Source organism: Colobus angolensis, unplaced genomic scaffold (genome assembly GCF_000951035.1).
Source record: "Colobus angolensis palliatus isolate OR3802 unplaced genomic scaffold, Cang.pa_1.0 Scaffold115, whole genome shotgun sequence".
NCBI classification, from domain to species: domain Eukaryota; kingdom Metazoa; phylum Chordata; class Mammalia; order Primates; family Cercopithecidae; genus Colobus; species Colobus angolensis.
The window spans coordinates 635,213-646,639 of NW_012112586.1; the positions used below are offsets into that span (position 1 = coordinate 635,213).

General features: G+C 51.2%; 1 protein-coding gene across 1 annotated transcript in view; it reads left to right on the forward strand.

Annotated features, from left to right (window-relative positions):
• ANKLE2 (ankyrin repeat and LEM domain containing 2) overlaps positions 1 to 11,427 on the forward strand; it is a 25,721-nt gene extending 14,294 nt beyond the window's left edge. Inside the window, exons 6-13 of the mRNA XM_011961004.1 lie at positions 1,634 to 1,806; positions 3,258 to 3,364; positions 4,216 to 4,406; positions 6,711 to 7,305; positions 8,647 to 8,778; positions 9,359 to 9,579; positions 10,216 to 10,835; positions 11,140 to 11,427. Of these exons, the coding sequence (XP_011816394.1) occupies positions 1,634 to 1,806; positions 3,258 to 3,364; positions 4,216 to 4,406; positions 6,711 to 7,305; positions 8,647 to 8,778; positions 9,359 to 9,560 (1,400 nt within the window). The 3' untranslated portion in view covers positions 9,561 to 9,579; positions 10,216 to 10,835; positions 11,140 to 11,427. The remainder of the gene's footprint in view (positions 1 to 1,633; positions 1,807 to 3,257; positions 3,365 to 4,215; positions 4,407 to 6,710; positions 7,306 to 8,646; positions 8,779 to 9,358; positions 9,580 to 10,215; positions 10,836 to 11,139) is intronic.

Consider the following 11,427-nt stretch of genomic DNA (forward strand, 5'->3'; position numbering starts at 1 on the left):
AAAAAAAAAAAAAAACTATAGTAAGCCTTTAACATAAGAAATTCCTAGGCGTTCCTGAGCAGCGTGACTGACTGTAAAGGAAGTCTCTTGAGTCTGGGTCTCCAGGGGCTGTGTTTGAAAGCAGGACGAGGTGGTGTTTGGCCTCCATGCTTTCTACAGAACCTCATGACACTATCCTGTGTGACTTTACTGCACTGTCCCGTGGGACCTGAGGACACTACTTTTCCTTGTGCTTTCCATACTTCACATCCGAGTGCCGTGTGATGCCAGATCTGTTGAGAGATGCGTATTCAGTGATGCAAACTGTAAACTAGAACAGAGGCAGGACTGAGAAGCGAGGAGGCCGGGCACGGCGGCCCACACCTGTAATCCCAGAACTTTTGGAGGTGGAGGTGGGATGATTGCTTGCATCCAGGCATTCGAGACCAGCCTGGGCAACAGAGCAAGACCCCATCTCTACAAAAAGTAAAGAATTAGCCAGGTGTGGTGGCGCCTGCGGTCCCAGCCACTCAAGAGTCTGAGGTGGGAGAACCACTTGAGCCTGGAAGTTGGAGGCTGCATGAGCCATGATCGCACCACAGCACTTCTGCCTGGGTGACGGCGTGAGACTGTCTGAAACTAAGAGGGGAAAAAAGGAGAGAAGGAATAAAATAAAACTTTTTTTTGTTTTTTGAAACAGATTCTCACTCTGTCGCTCAGGCTGGCGTGTAGTGGCGTGATCTCGGCTCACTGCCACTTCCACCTCCTGAGTTCAAGTGATTCTCCTGTCTCAGCCTCCTGAGTAGCTGGGATTACAGGCGTGTGCCACCACACCCAGCTAATTTTTGTATTTTTAGTAGAGATGGGGTTTCATCATGTTGGCCAGGCTGGTCTTGAACTCCTGACCTCAAGTGATCCGTGCACCTCAGCCTCCCAGAGTGGTGGGATTACAGACGTGAACCACCACACCTGGCTGGAATGAAATACAACTTATTTTTAAAATGTATTAAACGCCTACTGTGTGCTAATCTTTTTTTTTTTTTTTTTTTTTGAGACGGAGTCTCGCTCTGTCGCCCAGGCTGGAGTGCAGTGGCCGGATCTCAGCTCACTGCAAGCTCCGTCTCCCGGGTTCACGCCATTCTCCTGCCTCAGCCTCCCGAGTAGCTGGGACTACAGGCGCCCGCCACCTCGCCCGGCTAGTTTTTTGTATTTTAGTAGAGACGGGGTTTCACCGTGTTAGCCAGGATGGTCTCGATCTCCTGACCTCGTGATCCGCCCGTCTCGGCCTCCCAAAGTGCTGGGATTACAGGCTTGAGCCACCGCGCCCGGCCCCTGTGTGCTAATCTTATTCACTCAGGTCTGACCCCTCGGTCCTTTAACTACCAGGGGCTTCCTTTTCTTTTCTTTCTTGCAGCAGTGGAGGAAAGTGAGGCTGGTGAAGTGAAGGGAGCTCTGAGACCTCGTGTGACTTTGTTTCCATTGCATCCATTTGCATTAAGTGAAGGGAGCTCTGGCGCAAACCAGCCTCTGCCCTGTCCGTTGGATCCATTTGCAGAGGCCTTGGCAAGGGCTTGTGTGATCCCCATGCTGATCACCCAGACCTGACCTGCAGAGGGGGCGGAAGCCTGCAGCCAGTGCTTGTCTCTTCCCTCAGGTCACTACTACGTGCCTCTCCTGAGAGCAGAAGACACTTCTTCTCCAGTCATTGGGGAGCTGTGGTCCCCAGACCAGACGGCTGAGGCCTCTCATGTCAGCCGCTATGGAGGCAGCCCCAGAGACCCGGTGCTGACCCTGAGGGCCTTCGCGGGGCCCCTGAGTCCGGCCAAGGTGAGCTGCTATAGAAGCTTCTGGAAGTGGTGCCTGGCTGTCCCTATACTGCAGTTCTGAGTGTTCTAGCCTGTTGCCTTGTGCGTAGTCTCAGGGGCCATTTCCTGTGGAGGCCCAGGGTTGTCCTTATCTCACACCATCCACCAGTGAGTTGGTGACGGGAACATTTGCCAGAGAAATGTGTGTTCTTGGCTCTGTGGCTTGCTCACCAGGGCCGATGTGCTGGGAGCCACACGTCTCAACAAAGCAGACATTCCCTGGGCCAGCCGCGTCCTGTGCACGCGTCACCCTGTTCTTTCTGTGTCGACGGCCCATCTCAGGGCAACTTGCTGGTGTAGCAAGGCTGCCCATTGTGACTAGGAAAGCTCCATCTGCACGTCCACCTGACCACACGTCCACCTGACCACGTTTCCCCACGGCTGCTGCCCCCACTGGCTTCCTCTCAGACGGAATGCTCCAGGCCAGTCCCTCTCCTGGAAGCCTCAGCCCCCAGGTTCTACTCATCCCCAATGTTCAGAGAGATCCTTGATGATGGTGTTGGTGGGCCAAAAGTTGTACACGTTTTTTTATTTATAATTGATAATTCTTTCTCCTATTGAAATATTTCACATACTGACTTGTACATATAATCCTGTGCTGAAAACTTTCTAAATAAGTTATGATGAAAATGGCTCCAGGCCGGGCGCGGTGGCTCACACCTATAATCCCAGCACTTTGGGAGGCTGAGGTGGGCAGATCACGAGGTCAGGAGATGGAGACCATCCTGGCTAACACGGTGAAACCGCGTTTCTACTAAAAATACAAAACATTAGCCGGGCGTGGTGGCGGCGCCTGTAGTCCCAGCTACTCGGAGGCTGAGGCATGAGAATGGCGTGAACCCGGGAGGCGGAGCTTGCAGTGAGCCGAGATCACGCCACTGCCCTCCAGCCTGGGCGACAGAGCGAGACTCTGTCTCAAAAGAAAAAAAAAGAAAATGGCTCCAAAATTAGGTGGTATCAGGTAGGATTAGGTCAGATCCATAAAGCATAAAGCCCTAGGAAGAATGACTAAGAAAGATCAACGCTGGTTTCTTCTCCTGCGATGGGAGCAGTGTTAGATGTGTGGGTGTGGCAGCTCCAAGCCGTCTGCTGTCCTGGTGAGGCCTCATGCTCAGGCCCTCCTGGTTCTGAACCTCACAGCCCAGACTGGGCTGCAAGAAAGGAGATCGCCTCCCCTCCCCCAGGTCCGAGTGCAGCCACGCGGCCGCTCAGCCATGCCACAGGTGGGCGTGTGGCCCAGGGATCTGCTAGTGAAGGGGAGAGGAGGAGGAGGGGCCTCAGGAGACAGGCAGCTGCTGCGATTTCCCCAGCTGAGGGGCACGGTGCCTGGCACGGCTCAAATGGTTCTCCAGGTTTCCGCAGCTGAGGGGCGTGGTGCCTGGCACGGCTCAATACATTTTCTTTTCTTCATAGGCAGAAGATTTTCGCAAACTCTGGAAAACTCCACCTCGAGAGAAAGCAGGCTTCCTTCACCACGTCAAGAAATCGGACCCGGAAAGAGGCTTTGAGAGAGTGGGAAGGTACTGAAAGGCTGGGCCGCGGCACCGTGGGGCACGCAGTTGGTCGTGTTTTAATTAATGACGGAAAATCAAATCACAGCTTCTAAGTACCAGTTCCCAGGAAGCCTTTACTGGGAGACTTGGTTCTTTTCATGAAGGTCTAATTCCTTGTGGATGTTGGATACGCTGCAGTTTTTGTTGCAGAATTCTAGCTTAAGCCAGTTCCATCCCACACCTGGGGGACGTCTGCAGTGCCTTCTTTCCTTTTCTAGTTGAAATTCTTTATTGATTCTGGGACATGTTTCTAAGGAGCCTTAATATTTTGTAGAAGGTACTGCATAATGGTATGGATTCCTTGGGGAAAAGAAGTCCACAGCCACAAAGCTAAATTATGTTGTAATCAAATAAAGCTTCGTGGTATTGTTTAGAATATTTTTGCAAAATACATGCCCGTTGTCAGGTGTACAAATGGAACCCAGAAAGGACCTCTAGGCTTTCGTGTGCCTGGCCATGACTAGAACCATGGGCAAGTTCACAGGGCTGTTCCATGATCATGAACACGTCCATCTGTGGGAGTTGAACTGTGACCTGGGTTGCTGGCGTGAGGGTCTGTCTGGCTGAGGCCTCCTTCCTTCTCGCGGCCGGTTCACAGCTCGTGAGAGCTCTGCCAGGTCCTGCTTACAACTGTGAGGAGGAGTGCAGTTTCAGGAAATGCAAAGTGTGATTTTAGCCACCAATTAAGGATAAAGTAAAATTATAGCCATGATTGCAGACATTGCTCTGGTACTTGAAGCTTTAGTGGCTTTTTTCTGTGTAGTTCTGAGTATTTTTTCTGGTGTCGTAACTGGTTAATTGTGTTTTATTTCTTACAGAGAGCTAGCTCATGAGCTGGGGTATCCCTGGGTTGAATACTGGGAATTTCTGGGCTGTTTTGTTGATCTGTCTTCCCAGGAAGGCCTGCAAAGACTAGAAGAATATCTCACACAGCAGGAAATAGGCAAAAAGGCTCAACAAGAAACAGGAGAAAGGGAAGCCTCCTGCCGAGATAAAGCCACCATGTCTGGTAAGCACCTGTAGGCGCGGCCGTGGCAGCTGGGATGGGCCCCTCGTGGCCGGGGTCTAAGCACCTGCAGGCGTGGCCGTGGCAGCTGGGACAGGCCCCCGCCGCGGTCGGGGTCTAAACACATGCAGGCGTGGCCGTGGCAGCTGGGAAGGGCCCCCCATGGCCGGGGTCTGACAGGATACACACATCTGTTTCTCATTTCTGTTAGTGTTTTTAATGTAGAGGTCTGTTTGGTACTTTCCCTTAGGTTAATGTTTTTTGAGACGGCATCTTGTTTTGTCACTGAGGCTGGAGTGCAGTGGTACAATCTTGGCTTACTGCAAGCTCCACCTCCTGGGTTCCAGTGATTCTTCTGCTTCTCCTCCTGAGTAGCTGGGACTATAGGCGCCTGCTACCACACCCGGCTAATTTTCGTATTTTGTTTTAGTAGAGACGGGGTTTCACCATATTGACCAGGCTGGTCTCGAACTCCTGACCTCATGATCCACCCACCTCGGCCTCCCAGAGTGCTGGGAAGGTTAATGTTAAATGGGGTGTGTGTTGGGGAGGATATTTGAAAAATAATGACATCGCTTTGAGCAGTATTGCTATTTCTGCTTGTGTTTTCATTACCCAAAATCTAATATGTTTCATTCTGTGCCATTTTCTCAAAACTCATAATAGCTGAACTCCACTGGCTGAGACTATGATATTTTAGATTTGGTATATTTTCAGGAAAAAGACAAAGAGGAGTGCACACCAGAATACCGGTGCATATCAGACACCGGGACGCTAAGCGCTTCACACGGTGCATTTCAGACACCGGGATGCAAAGCGCTTCCAAAGCACAGATGCAGTGAATGGAAAGATCATGATGGAAGAGGTTAATCTACACAAAATCTAAAAGTGATTCATAAAAACATCAATGATGGCCAGGTGCGGCAGCTCACGCCTGTAATCCCAGCACTTTGGGAGGCCAAGGGGGGTGTATTGCTGAAGCCCAGGAGTTCGAAAGCAGCCTGAGCAACATAGTGAGACTCTGTCTCTATTTATTTATTTTTTTTAAAAAAAAGAAATTTGCTAATAACTAGAGATTTGAATCTGCAAAAATAAAAATTAAAGCAGATATACAATTTAAACTGTGTGAGTGTGAGTGTGTAAGGTCAAAATAGAGCCATTAGCCCACAAGACACTTCACTTATGAAACAAACTCCTTGGAATGATAGAAAATGAAAATGACTGACACACATTAAACTAAGAAACAATGAATCTTAGGAAGTCACCTGTGACTCTCCACCATAGAACTAGAGAGAAGTCAGTGCAGCGGTTATACAGGAAACACTGAAATGTGACCTTGCTGTGCTGTAGCTGACGGTGGCCCAGAACTCACTTCTGTAAAGTGGCCTCACTCCCTGTGTTGTCTTGTGACTGTGCACATTTTAATTAATAACTATTACATAAAGTTGACTCATTTCCAAAGTAGCACGAGCCACAGCTCAAGTGTTCTGGACCCTCTCGTGGCCAGGGTCGTCATCGTGAACACCAAATGGGACATTTCTGGTGCCTGTCAGACAGGGCTGTGCCCAGGAGCTCTTCTGTGTTATCTTTGCAGCTAAAGCGCAGCAGTGCTACTTCGTGGAGTTGTTCTGGACGATCTTCCGGGATCCTGTGGGGCACAGTGACACTCGGAGCCCCTGGGGTCGCCTTAGATCAGAGCTGGAGTGAGGGCTAGAGGGCAGCTGGGGGTGCAGGGCGGTCATCTCCCCTATCACCTGGGCTGCCCTTGGCCTTTCGTTTCCCTTCCTTTGAAAGAAAAGAAGTCAGCCTGGCAGCTTTTTTCCTTTCCTCCTTCCCTGAAGTAGGGTCTCACACTGTGGCACAGGCTGGGGGATCACAGCCTCCTGCAGCCTCCACCTCCTGGGCTCAAGCGATCCTCCCACTTGAGCCTCCCAAATAGCTGAGACTACAGGTGAGTGCCACCGTGGCAGCTAATTTTTCTATAGAGAACGGGGTTTCGCTCTGTTGCCCAGGCAGTCTTGAACTCCTGGGGTCCAGCGACCCCCCTGCCGTGGCCTCCCAGAGTGCTGGGATTGCAGGTGTGAGCTTCCGCGCCTGGCCCCAGCAGCCCTGATGCATCTGCAGGGTCCTGTTTGCCCTTTTCCAGGGAGTCGTGTGGGTGGTTTTCCATTCTGAAATCTGGTGAGTAGGTTTTGAACGTAAGAGTTGCTGTTGCTGGGGTCGTGGCGGTTGGTCACGGACGGAGCGGAGCAGCTCCATGGCTTCCTGTCATTCCTGTCACTGAAGTGCTCCTTGTCCTCCTCACAGGCAGCAATTCCATTTCCGTGAGGGCGTTTCTAGATGAAGATGACATGAGCTTGGAAGAAATAAAAAATCGGCAAAATGCAGCTCGAAATAACAGCCCGCCCACAGTTGGTGCTTTTGGATACGCGAGGTGCAGCGTCTGCCCCTTGGAGCAGGAGGCAGACCTCATAGAAGCCACTGAGCCAGGCGGTTCACACAGCAGCAGAAATGGGCTCTGCCATCCTCTGAGTCACAGCAGGACCCTGGTGGGCAAGAGACCAAAGGCCCCCCATGGGGAGGAAGCCCATCTGCCACCTGTCTCCGATTTGACTGTTGAGTTTGATAAACTGAATTTGCAAAATGTAGGAAGTAGCGTTTCTAAGACACCAGATGAAAATATGAAAACTAAAGATAAGAGCCTGACTTCAAGAATCGACGCAGTAGAAAGAGACTTGTTAGAGCCTCCTTCTCCCACAGACCAACTCGGGACTGGCCGCAGGAAGACGGAAAGTGAAATGTCAGCCAGGATCGCTAAAATGTCCTTGAGTCCCAGCAGCCCCAGGCACGAGGGTCAGCTGGAGGTCACGAGGGAACCGGCCAGGCGACTTTTCCTTTTTGGGTAGGCCTGTGTTGCCCTGTGCACGCCTGCGGTGCTGTTTCCGAACCTGCTCCTTTCCCACTCACGCTTGCTTGCTTGCTTTTTTTGAGATGGAGTCTCGCTGTGTTGCCCAGGCTGGAGTGCAGTGGCGTGATCTCGGTTCACTGTAACCTCCACCTCCCGGGTTCAAGTGATTTTCCTGCCTCAGCCTCCTGAGTAGCTGGGACTACAGGTGCCTGCCACCGCGCCTTGCTGATTTTTCTATATTTAGTAGAGACGGGGTTTCGCCATGTTGGCCAGGCTGGTCTCAAACTCCTGACCCCGCGATCCACCTGCCTCGGCCTCCCAAAGTGCTGGGATTACAGGCGGGAGCCACTGCGTCGACCCCCACACAAGCTTTCGTGCAGACTCGCCGTGTGCTTTCATTTCCTGTCTCTGAGTCTAGCTTCTAGACGTTCTTTCTGGGTCTTCTTCTGGTTGGACTGTGGGTGATCCTAGTGTTTGCTGTTATTTGCTAGGGATGTGCCTGCCACTGGTGTGAATGATCTCTTCTAAGAATTAAATTCTTTTAGGAAGAAAAGCCATCTTGGGGTCAGTCTCAGTCTAACGGGATAAATGTCCCTAACCTTCTAGTACTGAGCACTCTCTGAGTGTACAAATATGCAAAACTGCATTTTTTTTTTTTTTTGAGATGGAGTCTTGCTCTGTCGCCCAGGCTGGAGTGCAGTGGCCGGATCTCAGCTCACTGCAAGCTCCGTCCCCCGGGTTCACGCCATTCTCCTGCCTCAGCCTCCCGAGTAGCTTGGACTACAGGCGCTCGCCACCTCGCCCGGCTAGTTTTTTGTATTTTTTAGTAGAGACGGGGTTTCACCGTGTTAGCCAGGATGGTCTCAATCTCCTGACCTCGTGATCCGCCCGTCTCGGCCTCCCAAAGTGCTGGGATTACAGGCTTGAGCCACCGCGCCTGGCTACAAAACTGCATTTTAACAGTGGGTGGAGGCCGGGCGCGGTGGCTGAAGCCTGTAATCCCAGCACTTTAGGAGGCCGAGGTGGGTGGATCACGAGGTCAGGAGTTCAAGACCAGCCTGACCAAGATGGCGAAACTCCATCTCTACTAAAAATACAAAAAATTAGCCGGGTGAGGTGGCGGGCGCCTGTAATCCCAACTACTTGGGAGGCTGAGGCAGAGAATGGTGTAAACCCGGGAGGCGGAGCTTGCAGTGAGCCGAGATCGCGCCACTGCACTCCAGCCTGGGCAACAGAGCGAGACTCCGTCTCAAAATTTAAAAAAAGGTAGTGCTATTTTAGAAGTCTTCATGTTTTTACCAAAGATGTTTTTGCTTCTTGTATTGTGGTTTCTAGAGAGGAGCCGTCAAAACTCGATCAGGATGTTTTGGCTGCTCTTGAGTGTGCAGATGTCAACCCCCATCAGTTCCCGGCCGTGCACAGATGGAAGACTGCCGTCCTGTGCTACTCACCCTCGGACAGACAGAGGTACATGGGGCCCGGACAGCCTGTCATCCGCAGGGCAGCTGTTGGAAGCTGGCTTCTGCAGGGTCCAGTTCCAGTTCATGGGAAGTATCAGTGGCTCTTCCTAACGCTGGCAGGCCCATCAGCCAGGCTGTGGGTTTGGGTGTTGTGGCTCTCTGCACACAGGACAGATCTCCAGTTGGGTGGAAAACCCGAACGGGTCAGCTGCTGACAAGCTGAGGGCTAGAGGGGTGGAAGCAGCAGGGTTTCTACTCAGACCACACAGGATTCTCCTGAAACCCCCATGAACTTGACTCTCCCCGTCGGTGCCAGGGTTTAGCAGTGTCTTTTCTCCGCCCGGGTGCATGTGCCCGCGGTGCCAGGGTTCAGCAGTGCCTCTCCTCCCCCTGAGCGTGTGTGCCCGCCGTGCCAGGGTTCAGCAGTGCCTCTCCGCCCGGGCACGTGCCCACAGTGCCAGGGTTCAGCAGTGCCTCTCCTCTGCCCGGGCGTGTGTGCCTGAGTCCTGGGCCATTATTTTCCGACTCTCTCGCTGTTCATCTCCAGGCCTGCCCGTCTGCTAACAGTTCTTTCTTGCTTTCCGCAGTTGGCCCAGTCCCGCCGTGAAAGGAAAGTTCAAGTCTCAGCTGCCAGATCTCAGTGGCCCTCACAGCTACAGTCCGGGGAGAAACGGTGCAGCTGGGAGCAACCCCGGAAAGCCGGGCCCAGGCAGTCCTGGGCGCTACAGCCCCGCGCACGGGAACCAGCTCCGCAGGATGGCGCGCCTGGCTGAGCTTGCCGCCCTGTAGGCTCAGCGCTGGGCTCTTGGTTGGTTCTTCAGTTTCAAAGAAGGAAGGGTCATATGTTTGTTGCTAAACTGTCACAAAGGAATATATTCTGATTAAATTATTATTAATCCTCACTTTGAGGGTGTGAGAATTTTAGAAGATTTAAATGTTTTATATAAAACTTAGATTTCTGATATTTTGGAAGTTAGAAGTTAATGAAAGCAAACTCAGATACCAATTTTCTGGAAGATGTCCATGTGGTAATGGTAGACTTTTTAGGTGGCAATTTCTAGGTCTGAAATGTAGCAGAGGAAAGGGTGCTGAGGCAGTTGCAGGCAGGCAGCCACATACTTACCACAGCATCCAACAAACGCTGTGGACACGGAGGGGCTTGGCGGAGGCGTGAGCATTGATGTCCCCGCGCTGCCTGCGTTCACCAAGATGAACTGTTTGCCGCCTTGTCTTTTCCTGGGCCAGGGCAGGGGGTGGCATCTGATGCTGGCAGAGTCCCTGTTGGTACGCCTGTGGGTCTCATGGTTCAGACAGAGTGAGGTGGATGGCTGGGATCAGGGAGCCCGGAGTGCGCCTCAGACTCGCAGCAACCATTATAATTTGGGTTGTTCAGAATATTTAAATTACTGATTGGGAGATAAAAGTAGCTTTTCTCTTTGGGAAGTCTTGCAGCCCGTAGGAGCGACACCAGGAGCCACACAGAGCTCAGCAGCACTGCAGCCAAGGTGTTCCCTGTTTCCCCAGCACGCGAGCCTTCACTGCCTTCTTCGTTCAGGTGCCAGTGTAGCAGTAATACAGTCTGTAAATTGTTCTGTTTTGAAGTTTATTCTGAGGCTTTTTTGAGCATAAATGATTATATGATAAAGTTATCCTTTATTTTGGAACTCCTTTCAGTTGGGATCTCCTTTATAAAGAGTGTTGCGTTCAGAGGTTTGAGTCCCATTTGGGTTCCTTGTCGTGTTGATCGTAGCCTTCACCTCGGCTTGAATGAAGTCTGTGGTCAGAATGTGTGAGGCGCTGCCTGGGCGCTCAGGAGGGAGTGACTGGAGGTCGGCTTCTTCCTGGGTGTTAGCGGGCACCTGCTCACACAACTGTTACTCTGTGAGCATTTCCAGTGTTTCGTCCAAAATGAAAACCCACCGATGCTTTTGCTGACTTCAGTGCCTTTTATAAATCGTTTTTAAATTTCCTGAACTTGCTTTTTGAGAATATACTGATATCAAGTAGATGCAAGATTGTTTTTGTTTGTAAAAATTCTGAATTGAAACTTTGTTTAAAAAAAAGGCTTGGCCGGGCGCGGTGGCTCAAGCCTGTAATCCCAGCACTTTGGGAGGCCAAGGCGGGTGGATCACGAGGTCAGGAGATCGAGACCATCCTGGCTAACACGGTGAAACCCCGTCTCTACTAAAAAATACAAAAAACTAGCCGGGCGAGGTGGCGGGCGCCTGTAGTCCCAGCTGCTCGGGAGGCTGAGGCAGGAGAATGGCGTAAACCCGGGAGGCGGGGCTTGCAGTGAGCTGGGATCTGGCCACTGCGCTCCAGCCTGGGCAACACAGCAAGACTCCGTCTCAAAAAAAAAAAAAAAAAGGCTTATTTCTTTCACATGATAGGTCAGGAATATTGGAATCAAGATTTAAATGTTAAAATTTGATTTTGTTACACAGGGTATCTTCATTTGTTTTGTAGCAGACAAGACCTAGACACCAGACAGACAACACATGCTCTTCTAAGCAGCAGCATTTTAAAAGGCATCTTGGTTCTCAAAAGAAATCAGAATATGGATATTCATAGTGATGATCTGTTTTCTCTAAAATCTTACCATATTGTCTGTATATGGTTGTAAATTCAAATAGAAAGTAAAAGGTTTTGGCCCTGA